Source organism: Protopterus annectens, chromosome 2.part2 (assembly GCF_019279795.1).
Source record: "Protopterus annectens isolate FY-2018-M chromosome 2.part2, PAN1.0, whole genome shotgun sequence".
NCBI lineage: Eukaryota > Metazoa > Chordata > Ceratodontiformes > Protopteridae > Protopterus > Protopterus annectens.
In genome coordinates, this window is record NC_056730.1 from 1,113,026,761 (window position 1) to 1,113,051,418 (window position 24,658).

The 24,658-nt window shown below is 38.8% G+C and overlaps 1 protein-coding gene across 1 annotated transcript in view; it reads right to left on the reverse strand.

Annotated features, from left to right (window-relative positions):
- PGM5 (phosphoglucomutase 5) overlaps positions 1-22,238 on the reverse strand; it is a 1,541,798-nt gene extending 1,519,560 nt beyond the window's left edge. The window contains exon 1 of the mRNA XM_044064330.1: positions 21,416-22,238. Within this exon, the coding sequence (XP_043920265.1) occupies positions 21,416-21,673 (258 nt within the window). The 5' untranslated portion in view covers positions 21,674-22,238. The remainder of the gene's footprint in view (positions 1-21,415) is intronic.
- Positions 22,239-24,658: the final 2,420 nt, after the last annotated feature.

The following is a 24,658-nucleotide window of genomic DNA, read 5'->3' on the forward strand; positions in this document are numbered from 1 at the left end:
ATGTTCAGTCACTATGTAACACACAAAGAATATGCAACTGAGCTCCTTGACTTCCACACCAAAACACTACAAGGTAGAGCGTGTCTAAGAGGGTTCTACTAAATCTTCTGTACTAACCAAAACTAGCTGACATGCTGAGTTAGCTCACTCACACCATTTACATCAAAAACTAAGACTAAAGCCTATGCTTTACCCTTTCGGTATTAATGTAATACAGTAAGAAATCAGTGCTAAAATATTTTGCCAATGATACTCACCTACCTATAATCTAATAGTCATTTTCCAAACAAGATCTCTACATCAATGTTCTACTTTCTACTTCTGCATTCACACCTAAAAGAACTTCCTTCTTAGTATGACTATGAGTTCTGCAGGCCATGTTTTATCAAACCAGTTGCAGCCACTGATTCCATTGCTAGTACAGCCCCAAATAGTGACCATCTCTCAGGCATCTTAGATACAATGAAAGCTACACTGTATTCATGGCTTCTTATCCTGGAGTCTTTATGGTTGTTTGAGTTTACGTGGTGGACATTCCATCATAACAATGGGTTATGGCAACTTGCATCAGCCAACTAAAGAATTTTCTGGTTTACTGATATTTCTGAGTCATACACTGCTAACAAACACACACTGCTGGAGAAGTACACAATCTTGAGCCACAATCCCTTACATCTCATCTCTAATAACAGCACGGTCAACATTTGCACAAGTAAAAGGTTACTCTAATGAACCTTTGTACTGTGTTACAATACCCTGAATTTGTACTGACCCCCTAGGTTAATGTTGCTGTAAGCTATGCTGATTTCATGAGTACTTACAAAAAATTCAAATAGCTCAAAAGTGAGGGCTTGGACTGCATTTAACTTTATATTCTAAACAGATGTTGGCCACTATGATGGAAATGCATTTAACAGTTCTCAGATATAAAGATAAGTTTTACACAGCAGTAGGGCCCCAGACAACATTCCCAGGAGAAAATCTCATGAGAAGGATAATTACTTTAAGGATATGGATGAAAACATTTTCTTTGTTACCCTCTGAAACTGCTTTACAATATCTGTCTTGTTTTCTCAATATTCTCAAAGAATGACAGAGACTGTTTTAAAACTTTTCCTATCTCAGAAAATTGAGCCCTGTGCCAAACAAATCTGGAAGACAGTGCATTGTAAAACAATAATGTGGTACTGAACACACTTCAAACGCTCTATGCAGCCTCAAACAAGATGTAAAAGCAACTGGCAATTCCCTTCAAAGTCTGTACCTCCTCGACAAATGTTAATAAAGACAGAGGAATGAGCTGGGATAATCATATGCAACTCAAGGCAGACATAAAAGAATGATGCATTGGGAAAAGCTGAATGCCTAAACTGTTGCAAATGGTACCACTAGCTGCTATGAAAATAGACACAGCTCACTTTCTGAGCAATACAGTAACACATACCAAGCCACCGTCTGTCAGTTTCAGTGGTACATGCTGTCTTTGCCAATGGTCTGAGATGGTTAACATAGCAAAGGAAGGTAATGTAATCAACAACTAATAAATAGGTTCATCCAACATGAATTGGTTGGATTCTCTGCATTGTGTACTTTCCTAGTACATGGTTGAGTATGTTACTTAATCAGGACAAAGCCCTCAAGTCATCCCAAATAGAGATATTTGTCATCAGTCTCTTTCCTAGCTAAAAACAGAAATATGAAAAAAGACAAATATACAAATGGATAGACAGGTCCATTAAGAAGAGAAGTAGATGGTAGATAGCTCAGTTGACAGATGTACACATATAGGTGGATAAAAAGATAAAGATACATAAATTGATAAGCAGATAGATGGACAGATAGACAGAAAGATAGATACATAGAAAGATAAGGTAAACAGACAGACAAACTCGGCTGAGAAACATAAAAATGCAATGACTATATAATGCAGATGTACAGGGGATGAACTTCTCTTTGTTGGTATAGTTAAGTATCTTAAGACTCAGACAAAATAAAATAATTTCACTGGCCTGACAACGCAGGGAAGACGTGTCTTCCAATTCCAGCAGTGACTGACATTTACTAGCATCCAAAATACTGAAAAAAACAAGTAAAGAGCAGAAGTTTACATAGCTTGACAGTGGCTTATTATTAAAATATTCAACTACAGACCTACCAGTATAAAGGGTATCCCCAGTAAGCCCCTAAAATAAAAATCCTGGGTGCTGCACAATGAAGCTACCTACCATCAGAGCATATATTTTGTCATTTGTAATGTTGCATGCACACATCCCATGTAGAATAAGTTCTACACTAAAACACCAACAACCTTAAAACAGTAAGTTACGAGAGACCTTCCCTGATTGGCTGATTGTCACTGTGAATGGCATGGAGGGATATATACTATTAAATGAAGATTCAAACACTTCAGTCAGTTTTCAACTGCTTTAAAAAACTGATGTTTAAAACAACCAGCATTTAAATTAAAGAGGGTCTGAGTTTGCATCCTAGTTAAAGAATTCACTTCTTTACTACTGTGGTCCTAGGTTTTTACTGCGGCTTGTGCTTCCAAATGCTTTCTAATGACATAGCAAATTATCTGAGTACTTTTCTGTCAGTTTATTGACATGCTCCCTTCTTTGCCCTCTTTCTCTGATTACTTTTGCATTGCACTGGAGAGAATAAGGTGTTTCTGCACAAAGTTCTGTATAGGCTCCAAAGTGATGAATGGAACAGGTTCTGGGGACCTACCCACTTACTAGGTAAAAATAAATGGCTAAAAATGTAAGGAAATGAATAACATTTGTTTAGAAATGTTTAATTTCACAAGTCCTCAATTCTCAATGGTCTATGTTATGTCGTTGCCATCTCTGTTGCTATGAGTTACTTTCCTAATCAAAATTCTATTCCTAACCCAAGGTACACTATGTGAAAAATATTCTGTGAAGTGATTAATTATAAACTATGAGTTGTCCCTCCCACTTAAAGTTTCAATCCATGCAACCACAAACAGCATGGCAGCATGTACAAAGCCGATATGACTTTCAGACACATTTTAGAACTGCTAATAGCATGTTCTCTTCGTATACCATACAAGGAATGAATATCTCAGATGAATAAAGCAGTTCCTCATAAGCCATGTAATGCTATAAAAACAATCATGAATTCACTCACAGCTCACAATAAGTAAGCATTCCATCATAAAGCTTATATTATTTTCCCTCCGGCCTCATCACACTGGCACTCAGAGTCTTGTGGTATAAATAGGACATTCCAGAAGGCGTACATAAATAGGTGAGTTTTTTCAGTCACATACTGCTATTCAATTTTTAAAAATAAAAGAGAGATATATTTCTGATTACTATATTGAATATCTAATATATAATATAAGGATGACCTTTAACGAGGACATAGTGCAACTGCTTGTGACTTTTACTCTATTATACTGTGTGGCGTTGCTTAAATAAAGTATAAAAAATTCCAGACAAATGTACATCTCTTATATCACAAGGTTATCATAAAAGGTCTTCGCACTGAGAACTGAGCCTTAGATAGTGATACTAATTAAAACCATAAATTATAAAGAGATGAGATTTGTCCAATATCTGTACACTATAAAATGTACTGGATGGGTTCCAATAAATGATTGTCATTGTCATCTCATGTTCATAATGCCAATTTCAAATGTCATGAGTTATACACTTCAGACCATTGGCTTCTCATAGTGACTCATTAAGAACAAAGGAAAGTGACTGCTGCCAGTGCATTGTATTCTAGAAGAATCCAGATGATATGATCACAAGAATATTAGTAAAATAGTTAGTCAACCTGCCATGCACATTACAAATGAAAAATAATTACCCTCCATCAAACATTCCTAGTTTTTTCTTTTCTTTTATGCCATCCAAGGCTCTCCTTGATCTGCTTTAGCAGGTTTGGGGGATGGAGTTGCTTTCCATTTTCTCAATGTTACGATACAGTGTCAGCTTTGATTAGTTGCATTTTGGAGCTACTTACTTTTATTGATATGTTTTTGATAATTTTGCTTTAGCTGTGAAGGTGTTCATTAATTTAACTTACATCCTAATTTCATAAGTGAGGTAAACAAAATCTGACATTAATGAGTATAAATAGCTAGATGGAGAGAAATTAAATGTGTGTTAGTGAGATGACTGCAGTGTAGCAGCTCTAAGCTAGAAACCTACTGCTCAGGAATGTGGTTAACATTTGTTCTGATTGGGATACATACAGCCCCAATTACTGTACTCCACATAGCTTAGGGGGCTATGGGTGTTTCTTGTATCGAGTTCATTGGAGATTAATGTAATTTTCTGTGAGTGTGTGGAGGAGGGTGTATCTGTGTGTCTCCCTGTGCATCTGTCTTGGGCATGTGTGTTTACTGTTTCAGGGTGTTCTGCTAGTCCAAAAACATTGTGCTGGAGAATGCATCCTCCCCTGAGCTGCAGCAACTCACGATGCCTATATTTAGCCAGTGTTAGGCTGATTTTCATTAACTTTCAGTACATAAGCAGACCAAGAAGTATTTTTTAATGTAGTTTGAATGCATCTCTGAACAAAAGACATGTTCTGATTATTCTGATCAAGACTGTACATTAGGTGTTTTCAACATATGTTAATATCCAGATGTTTGCATTATTAATTTACCACTTGTATCACTGCATTGAAGTTATGGGAAAGAGTAGTGGAAGCTAGGTTAAGAAGGGAGGTGATGATTAGTGATCAGTATGGTTTCATGCCAGGAAAGAGCACTACAGATGCGTGTTTGCTCTGAGAGTGTTGATGGAGAAGTACAGAGGAGGTTAGAAGGAGTTGCATTGTGTCTTTGTGGACTTAGAGAAAGCATATGACAGGGTGCCTAGAGAGGAGTTGTGGTATTGTATGAGGAAGTCGGGAGTGTCAGAAAAGTATGTAAGAGTGGTACAGGATATGTACGAGGGTAGTGTGACAGCAGTGAGGTCTGCAGTGGGAGTGACGGATGCATTTAAGGAGGAGGTGGGATTACATCAAGGATCAGCTCTGAGCCCTTTCTTATTTGCAATGGTGATGGACAGGTTGACAGATGTGATCAGACAGGAGTCCCCGTGGACTATGATGTTTGCAGATGACATTGTGATCTGTAGTGAGAGTAGGGAACAGGTGGAGAAGACCCTGGAGAGGTGGAGATATGCTCTAGAGAGAAGAGGAATGAAGGTCAGCAGGACTAAGACAGAATATGTGTGTGTGAATGAGAGGGAGGATAGAGGAATGGCGAGGATGCAGGGAGTAGAGGTTGTGAAGGTGGATGAGCTTAAATACTTAGGATCGACAGTTCAGAGTAATGGTGAGAGTGGAAGAGAGGTGAAGAAGAGAGTACAGGCAGGATGGAGTGGGTGGAGAAGAGTATCAGGAGTGATTTGTGACAGACGAGTACCAGTAAGAGTGAAAGGGAAGGTCTACAAGAGGGTAGTGAGACCAGCTATGTTATATGGGTTGGAGACAGTGGCATTAACAAAAAGGCAGGAGTCAGAGCTGGATGTGGCAGAGTTAAAGATGTTAAGATTTGCACTGGGTGTGACGAGGATGGACAGGATTAGGAATAAGTATATTAAAGGGTCAGACCAGGTTGGAAGGTTTGGAGACAAAGCCAGAGAGGCAAAATTACATTGGTTTGGACATGTGCTGAGGATGGATTCAGAGTATATTGGGAAAAAGATGCTAAAGATGAAGCTGCCAGGTAACAGGAAAAGAGGAAGGCCTAAGATAAGGTTTATGGATGTGGTGAGAGAGGACATGCAGGTGGTTGGTGTGATAGAGCAAGATGCAGAGGACAGGAAGAAATGGAAACAGTTGATCCGCTGTGGTGACCCCTAATGGGAGGAGCCGAAAGAAGAAAAAGAAGAAGAAGAAGAAGACTTGTATCACTGCATTGAACCCCTTCTACTCAAATGTTTTTTTTCTTCCCAGTTTAAACTACAAAGCCAATAGATAGGAAAAGGTTCACGGCACAACTGAGACATTATGGGCATGTTTTTAAACAACATATTTTTTCCATGTAAACAAGGATCATCTACTATCATTCTTGCATGAAGAGCAGGCAAAGATAATTTTGTCACCAAATTTAAAACAGCAAGTAAAGCAAATGTAACAGACATCAGTATGAATCTGGAAAGGGATCATTATCATGGTCATCACCATCATTAGCCCCCCCCCCCCCTTTTTTGCCATTTCCTACATGAGATCAGGGTGTTGTGTCAATTGTCACCTTCTCTCTATATATACATATTCAATGCCACTGTCCCACCTTCTTCAACACTCATGCTTGGCTATTGGTGGTCTTCTGTCACACAAGCCATTCACCTCCTTACAGGATATCCTTGTTTTCACTTGCTTTCTTCCTGACTGTCCCAAATCTTCTTCATCAGATTGTCTTCAACTTTTCTGTACATGTCCAAATCACTGTAATCTGTTCTCTTTGACCTTTACTGCGATTGGCACTACTTGGGCTTCCATTCTTATGTCATTGTTTTTTCATCTGTCCCACAGTGTGCACCTGACTCAGGCACTTATTCTTCATAACCGCTATCTTCCTCAACTGATCTGCCTTTACTGCCCAGGTTTCTGTACCATACAGTAGTACCGGTTGCTCTTCTATTTTGTACACCTTACTTTTCAGTTTCTTTGGTACTCTTCTGTCATATACTACACTTGACATTCTGTGCCATTTGGCTGACTCTTCTGATTCAAGTTGTGACCTCCTCAACCATCCCTCCCAGAATCTTGACGCTGTTAACCTGTTCCACTATTTTTCCTTTTACCTCAGTTCTCAGCTTCTTCTGAACTCCAGCATTTGCTGCCATTACAACTGTCTTGGCTGTACTTACTTTCCTCCCATGTACCTTCAGTTTTGAATTTGACTCCCCTATCCTTTTTAGAAATCCTTGTCAGAGTCTGTCTGTAATGCCACATTGTCTGCTTTAGCAACTTTGTTGATCTGTCTCCCCTGACCTGTTTGCTAATGTAGTCCATCACCAGTATGAATAACAGTGGGCTCAGAGCTGAACCATGATGCACACCCACCCCAACTGGAAACCCTTCTGTGAGACCAAATACTGTTTATGCTTGAGTCATCAGGTCCTTATACATAGCCTGCAGTAATTGTACCAGTGTTTCTAGAATTTTAAACCACCACAGGATTGCCCAAATCAGCTTTTTTTGGATCACGTTATAGGCTGGTGACTTCAAATCAAAGGGGTGCTGCAGGAGACAGTTGAATGGGTGGGGCCAATGGGAAGGGGTGTGACCAACCTGAAAGGAGGGGAGCTATGCTCAAAACCATAAAAACTGGGACTTAATTAAATACGTTGCGCTGGGTGCAAAACTGTCATTATGAGAGTCCAATCAAGACAAAATGAAGTGTAGAAGAAAAAAAATATTTCAGTACATTGGCTACATGACAGCTTACTTAATATCTAGATGGAAACAAAAAGGTTGTGAGGCATGAAAAAATAAATTAATTTTTAAATATACTACTGGAATGCCAGTCAAAATCAAGTATAAAAAACAAGCAGCACTCAACTCAAACCACTTCTCCTTGCACTGCATTTCTAATTATAATTTATATTCAGCTTTATAAAAGTACCAAGTAACATGCTGAAAGTAGCAATCTCTGTGATACCCCCACTTGTAAAAATGTTTCTTATACAAAAAAGACCTGTTGCCTGACAACAACTATCTACTTGTTTCATGGGGAAATGTGATCAAAGTAAAAAATGAGCAGCAAATAAGAAACAAGCTCAAGATAAATTGCTTAAAGGATTACTGCACAGGTTATGGACCACACATGATAGATTTGCATTCTGTTTTGTTTACAGGTAAAGCCTGCAAAGATGACTGCAAGTCTCCAACAAATGTAATGAGCTTCTGAAAATACTGTAATCCTGTCCTTTATTACAAATACTGCCATATGCATTTCAATACCCAAGGCTTATATGTTATCTAGTTATGTAAATATCCTCTCCATGGCAACAACAAAAAGGCTTTCAATGTTGGTAATTCTTTAACAGTATGATTATTAAAGCTTACTTGCATCTTACAATCTCAGACAAGCTTACCTGATGGTCATTAAAGCATTGCTACTTAAACACAGAGCAACAGACACTGCAACAACATGCATTTTCTGAATAATAAAAAGCATAAATCAATAGTATAAAAATATGACAGAAAAACAGGACATTCTGCAAAATCAAGGACAGATGAAAAACTACTGTAGTACTTGTGTCTACCTAGGATGGGGGGATACTCTGCACACTTACACTGCATAACTGCTCCTTCCCTTGCTTGGACACATCTAGAGTCACTACATGGGGGAGTGGGGTTCAACAAGTATGTCACAATTTGAAATGTCTCTGGCTGACGGTGATGGCCCTGACACATTTGTCATACCTCTCAACCTCAGGGCAAGAAATCTGGACAAAGTCATAAATAGAAATGGGACAAAAGCCCAAAAAATAAGGGCAATTTTTAAATATTGCTCTTATAAACTTAGAAAGAAAATAGAATAGTAGGTCTTGCATTAGTATGAATTTTCTGAAGGGTATGAAATCTGAAACTCAAATGTCTGTCATTATTTTCTAACTTCAGTCTTTAATGATTTGCCACTAATTTGCCAGAAAACCACAATTTTATGAAAAATGGACCAAAATGTGATGCAAAAATATAAAATAGTCACACAATACAGCTGGGAACCTGTCAAAGAAGGGACACTTTTTTTTAATATTAGTACTGTTAAGTTGAGAAGCTGACAAAATAAGAGAATCTACATGCATTTCTGAAATAAAAGTAATCTATAACTCTGATCATTACAATTATTTATCAATTGTAAACCCTCCACATTTTCTTCCAAAATTGTCATTTTATGTAGGGATTATTAGGGGGAGAACAACATTTTGAGCCAAAGTCAGGGACAGTTGAGAGGTTTGGATATACCTAATTATATAAAGCGATTTAATTGTGCGTACCTGTCAACCTTTTAATGCAGGAAATCTGTCTGAACAAGGCCAAATATATTGGGGGAACATACAGACAGCACTAAATATTGCTTTTACATAAACTTAGTTGACAGAATAACAGGTCTTGCTTTAGCATGCATTTATCTGAAGGGTTTGAAGGTTGAAACTCAATGTCTGTCATTATTTAGTGACTTCATTCATTCCTAAATGATTTGTCAGAAAACCACACATTTTATGAGGGACAAACCAAAAATAAGAAGCAAAAATCTATTCATTCTGCGAAAATCTGGACAGGGGAGAGGTGTAGTTCAGCCGAGGCTGTCTTTGAGTTGCCACCCTTCCCCCCTCATAAAATCATGGTCGAATGGGGCCTCCCCCTGCAGCTATTCCAATGTCCCATTACTTGGCTATTTCACTCCATTTACCATAAATACTATAATGTGCATACTGCTTTACTTCTATGACAATTTGGAATTCATTTAAAAGTTTTATTTTACATTTTACAGCACAAACACTAATAGACATCTGCTAAACAAAACAATGCAGTCTCACAATGAAAATAGACTTAGCATTAAAACTTCTCTGCCGTTGAAACTCACATTCATTGAAACAGCATTGAAACCCACATTCAAAGAAAATGCATCTGGCCAGTGGCAGATAAAGAATAACTATGGGCTGTGTTCTAGAATAAAATGCTGTGTTACTGCCATGCATTTCCCTGCCAAGTCTTGAACCCAGGACACTGTGCACTACAGTCAGAGCAACATACCACTATGCCAAATCAGCTATTTTTGAAAGACAGGAAGAATGAAACCTAAATGGCTATCATTTAGTGAATTCAGCTCTCACCATAGCTCTCAACGTCTTAGCACAAAACACCTGGACAAAGCCAATAATGTGGGAATACAACCCCCAAACATATTCAGTGAATTCAGTTCTCACCATAGCTCTAAACCTCTTAGCACAAAAAAAACATGGACAAAGTCAATAATGGGGGAATACAGCCCCAAATATAGGGACAAATTTCAAATATTGAACTTATAAACTTAGAAAATTTCTAGAATAAAATGTTTCATGTTACCATGTACTTTTTGAAGACTATGAAGTCTGAAATTCAAATGTCTGTCATTATTTAGTGAAGTCAAAATCCAGCAAACCACAGATTTTATGAGAAACAGAACAAAAATATGAGCCAAAAATCTAAACGCTTTTCACAAGTGGTGGTGGGTAGTGAATTCAGGCTCTTGCTACCTGTACCTAAGGTTGAGGGTTTGAGCCTGAGTTACTCTCTCTAGCCACCAGTTATACACACACACACACACACACACACACACACACACACACACACACTGCAGCTGCTTACTGGAATAATAAGCCAGAATGAATAAATAAATCCTCCACCTGTTCATCCTCCACATGCACCTGAGTAAATGAGGGTCCTGTTACAGAATGCATGTCTCTGTTCACTGCAGCTCCTTCCCAGTGGAATACTAAGCTAGCCTAGCCAGAATAAATTAAATCCACCATGTTCCATCCATCCTCAACAGTTCTCCAGGTGCTGGAATAAGCCTCCAAATCCTCCATCCATCCTCAACAGTTCCCCAGGTGCTGGAATAAGCCTCAATTCAAAACAAGAGCAGCAGCTCTTGTTTCTCAGTGCTGGAATGCCACGCATGTGTGCTCAGCTTGTTTATTCTGAGCATGCATGCACAGACTGCAGACCTTACGGTCCGATCCCCTTCCAGTCTATGTGGTTCTAACCGCATAGACTTCTGGGGCATCTGTAGCCTGCTGCCTTCTTTCTGAATCTGGACTGCTATTAAACCAGTCCAGATTCAAGTTTCTCAAGCATGCATGCGTGAGTTCCAGGATTTTTTGTTATTTTTTGGTTACAGCTGGGGATTTGGTTTACAACTGGGGGGGGGGGGGGGCTGCAGTCCTGCAAACCCATATCACGAGCCACCACTGGCAGTATTACAGTAAAGTTATTTCACAAAATACAACCATTAAAGAGCATATTTCACAAAGTACAGTATTTTGAAGAGTTTATTATATTATGCATTTGAATGTTATTGTAAGCTCACAGAATAGTTTGTTCACACATAAGTACAAGGACCATATTTTCAGTGTGTTTGTACATACTTGGTGGTCAATGGCAGATGGATTTTTAATACCCAGTGCACTTATGTTTGACAATAATATTGCAGAGAACTGGAGAGTGCTTGAGCAAGAGTATGACATTTTCATATATGCTGCAGTTTCTGATAAAGATGACCGGACAAAGGCATTTATTCTGCTTAATTTAGCTGGGTCAGAAGCCATTGAAAATGAGCATTCATTTGTGTATGCTCCTGCTATCTATGCAGGAGAGGGGGAAACCATCATATTGTTGTACAGGCTGAGTTAATGGAGGACCCAGAGTGCTTAAAATGTAAATTTTGAGAAATGTGTAACCCCCAGACAAATGTTACAATGCAAAGGCACTTATTTTACACAAGGGATCAAAAGCCTTCTGAAAATTTCACAGCATATATAACTGACTTGAGAAATAAGGCTAAAACATGCAGATTTGGTGATTTAAAGGGATGAGTTGATAAAGGACAAACGTGTGTGGTATTAAAGATGATGCTGTGAGAATGATTTTGCTTTGTGACAGTGATTTGACTTTGAATAAGGCCATTGAAATTTGTCAGATATATGACCTCACAGAAAAACACACAAATATGCTTAGAAACAAGAATAGCTCTAGCCTCTAGAAGGCACAGTGATAAAGCTCATGTTGATAGTATGCAGCATGTGGTCAAAAGAAACAGGCCCAATAACATGGCAGCAGCTGTAGCCCCTGTAGCAATCACTGATAAACCCTAGAGCTTCCCAGCAAATTCCAGAGTCTGCACAGTCTCAGTGAAGCATAACAGTGAGTCAGCAAACTCAAAGCATGGACCCCACCACATTTTCATTGCCAACTGTCATAATTGTGGTGGAAATCATGAATCTAAAAGGAACAAACGTTTAGCTTTTGGTCAGCACTGCCACAAATGCAATAAATGGAATAATTTCAAAAGGTTTTGTAAATCAAAAGGTCCACATTCTTTTATTAAAAGGGAACATTTTAAGAAACAAGTTGATCAATTAGAGAGCTACAACCCTACTCTTTATTTCGATGGTGTGTCAGTGCTTTATGAACAGTCAATGCAGTAGATTTAAGGGCAAAGAATGAGGTATTTTGTACTGCACAGATAAATGGAAAATCCATAGAGCTGACAGTTGACACAGGTTCCAAGTGCAATGGTATGTCAGCAGAAACATTTGCTAGAGTGTGCCATGGTGAAAGGATTGATTTGACAAAGTGTGTGAAGCTTGTTGCTTATTGAGGTGAAGAAATTCAGACTGAAGGCTCAGTAATGCTTTCATGTTACTCTGCTGGGAGATGTTACGACTTGTTATTTTATCTGGTCAAGAGGCATGTCCAGTCATTATTAGGGCTCTGAGACAGTTTGAAAATGGGACTGCTTTCATTTAATAAGGAAGTCCATCAAGTTAGCTTGAAAGACCACTACTCTAATTTCACCCAGTACATTTTTCCACCTATGCTGATTTTTTCAAAGACAAATTAGGAAAGCTTCCAGTTGTGTACTTCATGAAATTAGATCCAGATGTCAGTCCAGTCATCAGGCCAGCTTAAAAAGTTCCATTACCCATGCAGGACAGAGTCAAAGCCAAGCTAGATAAAATGGTGCAGCAAGGTGTGATTTGTACAGTTACAGAACCAAGTGAATCGGTATCTTCCATGGTGGTAGCTCATAAGAAAAGCTCAGATGACATAAGAATATGTATTGATCCACGAGATTTGAACAAAGCACTAAAAAGACCTCATCATCCAATGCACACAGTCAAAGAAGTTGCAGCTCTGATGCCAAATGCCACTGTTTTTCTGTCTTATATGCAAAGAGTTAATTTTGGCAAATTTTGCTTCACATTAAATCCTCATTGCTAACTACATTCAGTACTCTGGAAGGTACAGATTTTTGAGAATGCCATTTGGGATAAATTGTGCAAGTGAAGTCTTTCACCGTGTAATGGAACAAATATTTTTGGGTATCCTTGTGCTATTATAGTAGACAACATACTAATAACAAGTCATGGTGAAGCTGCGTATGACAGAAACCTCAGAAAAGTTCTGGAAAGAGCATGTAAGGTGAATCTTAAGCTCAATCCTCAGAAATGCAAATTCAGGCTACAAGAGGTTACTTATATTGATCATTTATTTACTACTTCAGGCCTATGACCAGACCCTTCAAAGAAAACAGTCTCAAGATTTTAACTCCAGACAATGTTCAAGCCCTGCAAAGTTTTCTTGGCATGGTTAACTATCTAGGCAAGTTCATTCCAGACTTGAGCCAACTTTCAGCACCGCTTAGAGAGCTGATGCATAAAAATATACCCTGGTCTTGGTTAGAACAGCACCAAAGAGCATTTAATGTCCTGAAACAGACAATTGCTAGTCCACCAACTCTCAGATACTATGATGTTCACAAGCCAGTCACTCTTTCCTGTGATGTTTCAAAATTTGGTCTTGGTGTAGTCATTCTACAAGAGGGTCAACCTATTGCCTATGCATAGAAAACTCTTACCCAGACTGAAATGCAGTGTGATCAGATCAAGAAAGAGATTTTGGCAATTGTGTTTGCATGTTCGACGTTCCATGATAATGTTTATGGTAGACCTATCCAGATCGAAACAGACCACCAACCTCTAGTCACTATCTTAAGAAAGGCTATGCATTCAGCTCCAGCCAGATTGCAACTTATGATGCTGAGATTTCAAAAGTATAATTTCACTCTTGTTTACAAGAAAACTTCTTTATCTTGCTAATGCATTATCCAGATCGCCCAGAAACACAACTGAACAGCATGAGAATGAGAACCTTGATTTTGAAGTCAAGGAAGTGTGAGAGGATGAGTATTTTGGCTTGTATGTCACAAGATATTGAGAGAGTACCTTTATGTTGTTCCGTGTGGAATAGTACTTAGCCACATCAATGAACAAGATGAAACTCTAAAGGATACACCACGAGAAGTTAGAATAAAATCACTGTCTTTTATTCCAAACAGCACATAAAACAGAGTAAAAAAGATAAGCGCTTTCGCGTGCACTGTGCACACTTCATCAGATCTATTTAAACAACAATATAGCATTTCTTATGTAGTAAGTATCAACCAATAAAAGACACACATCAATTTAACCAACCTAATTAAGTTAAATATATTAACTAGATTAAATTGGTGATTAGTTCATCAATTTATAATGAATCCTACTCGTGTCGTAAGGTTGTAAATAGTATTGCACAGCCTAATACTTCTGCACAACCTAGAACTTCTATGTCTCACAGTTTCAGCTGGAAAACTAAGACTAAGTTGATACATATTTATTTATTGCATCCATTCAACTTATAACGGCCTGCACAGTACCGGTCTAAATGCACATTTCATATCGGTCACTAGCTGTTAATAAAATTATTCTTCAGAATAAAAGAGAAATATAACTAGTTGTTCATTCATTCTTTCCAAAGATTCTATAGCAGCCCGCCCAACACAATCCAAATAACGTAGTACATAAACAGTCATTATGATTTTTTGTGTTTATCTCATAATTGAGATGTAATGCTACATTATATTTTATACATTTTATGCAATACTACTATGTTTACCTAAGTCCTTAATGCACTGTTGTATTCTATATTCGCGTGACGCCTTCAGCGTCACGTGAATGGTATCTTTAGACTAGTAGCGTAAATTAAATTAAATTAAATTAAATTAATATAAGTAATATCAGTTAATGCAGATGAACATCTATAGATAGTCTCTCTTGAGACTTCTAAGAATTACATCCCTTTATATGGAGAATCTTACTATATCAATAACTAAATACCCGCGTGTACTACGTTATTTGGATTGTGTTGGGCGGGCTGCTATAGAATCTTTGGAAAGAATGAATGAACAACTAGTTATATTTCTCTTTTATTCTGAATATTAATTTTATTAACAGCTAGTGACCGATATGAAACGTGCATTTAGACCGGTACTGTGCAGGCCGTTATAAGTTGAATGGATGCAATAAATAAATATGTATCAACTTAGTCTTAGTTTTCCAGCTGAAACTGTGAGACATAGAAGTTCTAGGTTGTGCAGAAGTATTAGGCTGTGCAATACTATTTACAACCTTACGACACGAGTAGGATTCATTGTAAATTGATGAACTAATCACCAATTTAATCTAGTTAATATATTTAACTTAATTAGGTTGGTTAAATTGATGTGTGTCTTTTATTGGTTGATACTTACTACATAAGAAATGCTATATTGTTGTTTAAATAGATCTGATGAAGTGTGCACAGTGCACGTGAAAGCGCTTATCTTTTTTACTCTGTTTTATGTGCTGTTTGGAATAAAAGACAGTGATTTTATTCTAACTTCTCGTGGTGTATCCTTTGGAGTTTCATCTTGTTCATTGGTTGCTGCTCTGTTTTGCTGAAGGATACTTTGGAATATAGTGGTATTATTCTACGTTTTGGTACTTAGCCACATCAATAGAAGGAACCACATTAGCTAAACCACATTCCTGAACTACCTTGGTTAACAGTAGCCACCAGCCTATTTGAGTGGAATGTTCAACATTATTTGGTGTTAGTAGACTCTTAGTCTTATTCCAATTGGTTTGAGATTGACTTACTTCCTAACCTAACGTCCAGTACTGTCATTACTAAGATGGAGTCATTTTGCAGTCAATGGTAGTCTGCACAAAGTTATTTCTGACAATGGCATGCAATTTGCAAGCCAGCAATTCAAAAGATTTCCTGAAGAATTGGACTTTACTCATGTCACGAGTAGCCCTGAGTATTCACAGTCAAATGGTTTGGCAGGACATGCAGTTCAAAGTGCAAAATAGTTACTTCAAAAGTCCAAACAAGATAAGAGTGATGTTTTCCTGAATCTCTTGAATCTCAGAAATATTCCTCATGATAAACATATTGGTTCACCTGTTCAGAGATTTCTGTCGAGACAAACTAGAACAACATTATCAATCAGTAGTCAATTGTTGGTTCCATGTGTCAAGAACAACAGGTCAGTGATAAGCAATCTGTTGAAGAAATATTTAACCCAGAAGTCCTACTGTGATAAAACCAGCAAACCTCTCAGTCCATTACGAGAAGAAGTGGTAAGGTTGCGAATGGCCAAAGGTTATGATCGGATTGGAGTTATGAAGAACATTTGCCCAGAGCCGAGATCTAGAAACATTTGAGACCGGTGTCTGAGCCTATACCACAGCACATAGCCTGTGAGAAAGACTCTTTATCTCACAGTGACTTGTCTGGTGTTCCAGTTCCAGAGGAAGTTCCAGAGAATATTCCAATTCGTGTGACAAATCCAGAAGTTCCTGATATGAGTTGTTCACTGAAGACTGTCCCTGTTGTTAAATTCAGTTCAGATTGTTATGTTACCAGATCCAGTCATATCTCCAGACCATGTAATAGATACACGGCAACTTGGACATGAACATTGTGTTTGCTTCTAATGTCTATAATAATGTATGTTTAAATCCAATGTTATTTTTACCAAGGGCAATCTTTTTTAAGAGGGAGGATGTAGATCAGTGTGTGTGTGTGTGTGTGTGTGTGTGTGTGTGTGTGTGTGTGTGTGTGTGTGTGTGTGTGTGTGTGTGTATGTATGTGTGTGTCTTTAAGAAGCTATCCAAGGGCTTGCTCAAGTCTATAAATACTGAGCACGTGCAAGTCTGACTGCCATTTTGTAGCAAGCTGTTGAGATGTAAGCATGTATGTATGTAGGGTCTGTCTGTTAGCCAGTTTATATTTTATGATGCTGCTTTTCATCCTGATGTGTTTCTGTGTATTAAAGCATTTAAACAAAATACCTCACCTGCCTGTCATCTATGTTAGAGAGGAACGAGTGACAAAGGGTATCTGACTATTTTTAGCTTTGTCTTTGCCTTGCAACCTGATATAGTTGCTTTGTGCTGCCTATTGAGTGTCTTTCCAGAAGATGGTATCATGCCTCTGATGCTTTGTTCTTTGCTATTGCAACTGCTTTCTTAGTCTCTTTGTTTTCCAACAAGTATTCCTTCTTAGCCTGCTTCCATCTTTTCTATCTCCCACTTTTTTTCTGCACTCTGTCTTTCTTTTGATGCTTCTTGAACTTCTGCATTTCACCACCAGCTTTCCTTATGTACCTTATTTATATACCTGGCTAAGCCACATACCTGTTCTGTGGTCCTCACACATGCTGTTTTGAGGTGCCATCCTTCTTCTTCACCTCCACCTATTTCCTCTTCTTCCTGAGGTGCCAGAGCCCTGACTATTTCCTTGAACTCTTGTGTTTTCTCTCCAGTCAGTTTCTAGGTCTTTGGCCTAGTGTCAGTTGGCCTTAGAGCCTTCTCTAACCACCACTTGCAGCTGATTCTGGCAACCAGTGTTTTATGCTGTAGGCCACCTGTTTCACTGGGGATAATTTTGCAATCACTGACTCTACCCCAGTGCCCTTGCCTTACTAGAAGGAAGTCTACCTGGGTTTCATGTCGGCCACTCTTGTATGTCATCTTGTGGCTGTCTCTCTTGCTGAACCAAGTATTGGAAATCATTAAGCCATTTGCAGACATAAGTAAAGAGTGGCCTCTCCTTCTTTATTCCTCTTACCCCACCCATGTCACCCTAGGCAGTCCTCCTATCCTGTTTTGTCTGTCGCAATATGTGCATTTAGGTCACCCATTATCAACACCAGTTCATGTTGTCCTGCTTCATCTAGTAACTGCTGTCTGAATGCACTCTTTTCCTCACTATCACAACCCTGCTGTGAGAATACTACCCTATCATTAATGGAGTCAGATGGCCATGAGTCTGTCACTAATTCTGATCACATTACTCACTGTCTTCTGATGCCTCTCCCACACCTTTACTAGCCTGTCTTCCTCCTGAGAAGGAGACTCTGGATCCCAAACCAAGTGACTTTGCCCTTTGAACTTGTCTCCTGGATGCATAGGATGTCCAGCCTCCTCCTTACCATCATGTCATCTGCTTGCAAGGTCTGTCCTGTCAGTGAACCTACATTAAATGTAGCAATCCTCAGTTTATTTTTGGCAGGTTAATTGATCTTATGTCCATCTTTCGCTCAACAGAGCTATCCAAGGTAGCCCAGAAGTCAAGCATGACCTCTTCCTCTTTATTCCTGTTGCCAACTGACCAGTAGCTTATTAACTTAAGGCTGCTAGGCTTTATGGTAGGCAAACACTGGCCAATTGGGTCACATACATCCCTCCTGCCATTAGCATGGGTCCCTGGCATAAGCTAAATCATTTATCACCAGCAAATACCCATGCTTATTTGACAACATTAGTCAACATGACCGAATCACCTAGAGCCATATTTTACACCAACACCCTGCCACAGTGTACAGTCTGTGATCTGTGTTCCCCTGTCTTCAGAATACTGCAGTACATGCCCAAAGCAGTTGGTCTATACAACTCTTTCACATTGAGCACTATCTGGAGTCTCTGTTGCTACCCACAACTCCATTATTGTGTGATTTGGGGATGAAAACACTCAGCATATTTTGTGAGGTGGTAGAAACTCCACAGAGACAAAAAGAGCAACTTGCAAACTCCTTATAGGCATTGACCAGAGGTCAGGGTTGGACCTTGTGCATGGAAGGCAAAGACCTTAACCATTATGGCAACTGGAAAGGGATATTTCCTTATAATCTAAAATAAACAGTACTTTGAAGGCTAGAGATATCCTAATGTTGAGTAACTACTGCTCTTTCTTAATGTTAAAGTATTGGTTACAGTGCAGCATAGCTGCAGCCTGTGGGTATACTAAATGGTGTATATTACTGCATTCTATTCAATGTCTGCTTGTAACATTGTAACTTCATATGGAATTTAGAAAAATCTGTTAACAGCATAACTCTAAACTTCATTCTGTACATAATATGAAACATTGGTGATCTATTCCCCTGCTCATATAAAGTATATAAATAATGTTATTTGATATTAATCATCTATCACTTAAAACATATGTAACTCTGAAATCATTATTTATCAGAAATATTTCTGCTTAAAATGTGGCTATACTATAAACTAAACAAATAATCAGTAAAATAAGTGTGAGAGACATGCAATTTAGAGCAAACGTGACGTGAATGTGTGTGTGTGTGTGTGTGTGTGTGTGTGTGAGTGTGTGTGTGTGTGTGTGCGTGTGTGCATTGTTATGCATGTGTGTTTGTGTTTGCGCATGTGTGTAAAATACATATGTAACATTCACACATACAAATGCCCATGCAGATGTATGTACATTTATAATGCATATTTATTGTATGCGTTTATGTGTAAGTACTTAAATACTTATCTCCATGCAACGTTAATAGGACTTTGCAACCTTTATCGCTCAGATTTGTAAATTCTAGCCTCCTCTGTTTAAAGGTGTAAAATTCCATTATTTGCCTACAAAGCTCCTTACCAATCCAGCTTTATAATATAAACCATAATTTATTAGCTTTATCATTCCACTATAATGTCACCATTAGGTCTGAGACTGTCTCCAAAGACAGGGACTGCAGTTGTAGCATGTCTGCTGTTCTGCAAGCCCTGTGTTAGTACTGTCTCATCACAGAAGGGATAAATTCAAACTGTGCACAACAAAATGCAATCTTATCTTGCTCTCCAGAACTAATTAGTGCTCTTTGATATGTCTGTTCACTAACTGCTGCGTAACAGGAGTCAAAGGACTTTCCTGTCTGAGGTCAACATGTCTTTGGCTTTAGAACCATAGTAATGTAAAAGGCTTTGCCTCCTCTTGTCCATGGTATCAAATGACCATTAAGAAATACTTTACTGTCATCACCCTCCCTGAAGCTGTAACTGCCCATTTTGGTCCTCTACAGTGGACATGCCAAGACATTAGTGTTCCTTTACTCAGTCTGTTGGTCCTAAGGTAGGAGATCTGTTACTCTAGGTTGACCAGTTATCAAAATACTTGCCTGTAGTCTATGCAAATATTATGATAACTTTTCAAGTAGTGTAGCCTGAGCAGGAGAGGGAATAGTAGTGTCCCACTTCTTTAAAATTCAAACTTGGCTGTGAGACCTTCTAAATGAGAAAGCTATTGACTGCCTATGTAAGTGTCAAAGTAATATTTTACTGTCAGCATAGTTCTCAATTCTCCATCTCCAGAATATGGAACATTACTTCTTTCTCATAATGTGTAACAGATGGCCAAAATGTGATGTGGAACTTTCACAAATATCAACTAGGAAGCTGGGAACATGATTAAAATGAGTTACGTTATACTTGAAAAAAGTTATTTTGATGAAGTTCGTTGACTCATTACCGAGGACATTTATTTAACATTTCTTGTAAATGAATGCATGATGGACCCTTTTAGTTTAGAACAGTGTGGAACATGGAATTGTTAAGACTCAGACTGAGGAACTTCCTTCATAATCAGATACAGTTGAGAGGTATATTTGCTAATGACACTAGTGTACACCCACTTTGGCTATATGTATGGGACGATAAATCGCACCGTGCCTTTTAGGGAATTCAAGTAAAGTTACTGGAAGTGAGGGGACATATTTCTTAAAATTTACTTTTTTTCAGATGCGTATCTTTTGCGCGCGCACACACACACACACACACACACACACACACACACGCACACACGCACACACGCCGCGCGCACGTTGATAATGCAAGCATTTTCTTCCACTCGCCATTAAACACGAAAATATGGTGCTACAGGTGTTCTGTTATCTTACGGCTAGCTACAGAACGATAGTTCACTCACTCATACCTCTCAACCGTACACATTTTTCGCATAATGTCCAGATTTTTTGCCTCACATGTTTGGTCCATTGTTCGTAAGTGTGTGTGGGTGTTTCTGGCAAGTAACTGACCATTCATTAAAGACTGAAGTCAGAAAAAATGACATACTGAGTTTCAGACTTCACAGCCTTCAGAAATATAGCGCTAATGCAAAACCTGCTATTCTATCTGCTTTCTAACTTTGTAAGAGCGATATTTAAAATTGCCCTATTTTTACACCCCCCCCCCCCCCATTATTTATGGCTTTGTCCAGATTTCTCTCTCTAAGAGGATGAGAGGTATATGATCCCATGCAAGCTTCAGTAATCCTCAGTGCGAAGCCTACTAAATTGTATACAAACTTCTGTCCAACTGAAGTTGTTCTGAGATAACTCGTGAAACAAGATTAGTTTTCCTTGAGGAAATTAGACAAGTTGCGTTTACCGAGTACAGCATCGGACACATCATGGCAAATTGCTGCACCCCTTGTTTGAGCTGCCCTACTGCTTTCTGCAGCCTGCCTTCTCCCCACAGCTGTCCTCATCGTAGTCACTTACCCCGTTAGCGGCTGCCATCTGGACGATGACCTCGATAGCCGTACGACTGAAGTACCTGCCATCACTTCCCACTACCATTGTGCACCCCTGTCGGTCACGCAGATCGATGGAGGACAGTACACTCTGAATGAAGTTTTGTAGGTAATTCCTCCTGCTCTCGAAAACAATTGTCTTCCTCCTTAATCCATTTGTCCCTGGCTTTTGGTCATCGTAGGGGGCCGTCTGCACCGTAACCACCGGGATGGGGTTCGCCTCCATGGCTAATTTTGCGCTCGTCCTTGCGGGGTTTGCCGCTCGCTCTTGCAACTTAGAATACTTCAACTGGCACAGTGGCACCCCTAAAAAAATTGTAATTTTCCCCAGGCACCTTAGCTCACGTTTTCCTGTGTACACAACCCCCAGTCCAAGAGAAGGTCATCTAGTCGTATTGTTAAATCTGGTATTTGCAATGTGAGAACTGTATTTTCGGAACAGGTCTAGTTGATTAGGAATGTAGTAAGCAAAGCCCCTCAATCCGAGATATATTCAGAGCTGCACGAAATCAGTTCAAGTTTCCCTTACTTCCTAGCTGATCAAGGCAAGGTTGCAATGTTAGCTTTATGTACAAAGCGCAAGGAGTGTCTTTGCAAAGACGAGGAAAGGTTATGTCTTGTTTTGACAACAGAAAACTTCGTATGGGGGAAAGCTTTGGACAAGAGCAGGAGCCTGCCAGAATGCAGGGAGGGTCAAGCCTTTGCAATCAGCAGTGGGATAAACCAAAAATAGCCATGTGAAGAGAGCCTGCAAACTGTTATCCTGCTCCAGTAGTGTAATCCGATGCGCGCGTGAGGTGTGTGTGTGTGTGTGTGTGTGTGTGTGTGTGTGTATGTGTGCTGTCCCAGACTCTCAGACGCAAGTGAAAAAAATAATAACTCTTTTTAAGGGGATCCAAGTCAGCATGTAAATGTCTATGGCTCATTGTTACTGTTGGTAGCATCTGCTGTGTATTCCATTTTTTTAATTTAGCAATCCCTTCAGAGTTACAAATAAGCGGCAACCTTTGAAAATCACAGCAGAGAGCCAAAAAGAAGAAAAAGCTTTTAGATTTCAGGTTAAAAAGTATGTATTTTATGATAGAAAATTACCTTACATTCAAAGATGTCAGGAGTTAGCTATAATGTTCTATTTTAAACATGTAATATCAAAAGCAACAAAACAAGAATAGTCAGAATGGCAAAAGCCTGTCATTCACCTTCATTTACTATTGCATTTCTGCGTATAATGCGGTACTGCGGACATAGCTGCACAGCTTAAATTAAGTAAAAACACAGCACTTCAGTTTTATTTGAGACCAGCGCTGGAGCATGTGTCCAACCACTGTCTGTATGTTAGGGTTGCCACCTTTTCAAATGCCCAAAGTGGGACTTTTTTTTTGTAGAAACTTGCAATTTTGCAGGACAGACATAGCCATTGGGAGTGCAAAGGACAGAACTTCACTGTTTTGTCCAAATAAAAGCTTATTCTTATAGCATATGAGTTGCTTATGTTATTTCATATAATATTTATGTGTTTCAGACACAAATTAACTGTTTTAAGCAACTATTAAAGAAAACTTAGTAAATATTTTTTGCCTTAAAATCTCAGGACATTTCTCAATTTTTAGATTTTTTTCTCAGGACAAAACTGCCCAAAGTGGGACTGTCCCTCGCAAAGAGGAACAGATAGTAACCCTACTGTATGTGTGTGCGCGGTCGAGTGTGCGTGTATTTGTGTGTGCGCATTAGGCTGCATAAGTATGTGTGGAGAAGCTGAGGCACATAAAGATGCCTGGGGAAAACGATGGAGAGAGGTGGCGATCAAACAGCAGGATTTGCAACTTTCCGCAAATTATACGCTTGTATTCCCTCTTTGATTAACACACCCACTTTATTACATTGAAAGTACTACTGATTGTGCACACTGTTACCAGATGTTGTCATATTATATACATTTCAATATAAAAATACTATTTAGATTGCACTAATGTCTCAGTGCGTCAGAGTTTGACTTTTCACTGCTGCTGTGCATTGTAGAAAGGTGATAGGTCTTGGCGATGAATGAAAAGGTAAGTTTCCATTTTATTCAACTGTTTACCTTTCTTGGTGTTTATGTGCCTCTGATACAAGAGGTTTGGGAGGTCACTCAGTGGAAGTTCTAGCTTTGCTGGAGTTTTCATTTTGTTTTTACTGATTGGTTGTTCATTCCTCGCTAGTTGTTATAGTTTGTTGTTTGGGATCTTTTTGCAGTGACCCTAATCATAGGGTTGCCACCTTTTAACAAGGCCAAAGTGGGACATGGGGGTATGACCAGTAGGACATGGGGTGTGACCAATATGACACTGGCCACACCCCCACCAAGACATCACCAGAGGTGTTAGAGATGCAGTATTACAGTTATGGGTACAACATTGTGACATTACAGCATACTGAAAACTCAAACCACTGCATTAACTTCTGAGCATGCATCCACAAAAAAAAAAAAAAGGAAAAAGTCTGTAAACATTTAACGCTTAAGAATAGTTCTTACAAGAGCAGCTAAAATAAATTATAATGCACCACAGACTCCATGGACAACTTTTACCTCAAAACATAGCAATTAATAGTAATTTACCCAGCACAGTGATGCAATAAACAGGCCAAAGCAAAATCAGCACCCCCATATTCACACATTACAAGCAAAGCAGGACATTTTAACCTTATTAAAGGCAGCATAAAAAATAAAATGCACACATTTACAACTATAAATGAAAACAATCTTGAAACAGCTTCAGCAAGTTGGCAACATGTACCTACGAGAATAATAAATGCACTACGTTAATTATTAACATTCCCCCTCAAAAGGTAGACCTGTATCACATGCACATTGACTTGCAAAAACAGGAAAATTGCCTAAACAGTATATCATAACTTCCTGAAAACAACATTAATTGCATACATTTCCACACAAAAAAGGGCAAACTATCCTCAAAACATTTTCTATCTGCAGACAGAAAATACCCTGAAAAAGCTATGACAATAGAAATACATCACACTACATTTATATTTGACTGCCTCCCACCAGAAATAAACAATACTTCTATACACATGGTTCAGCCTTTAAAAAGTAATGCTTCCCAATCATACCCCCAACAACAATCACAATTACATATACATACACACAGGTGTTATATCTTTAAAATCTACTAATTGAAAATCTCAAAATAACAACTGCACAGATTTAAATACT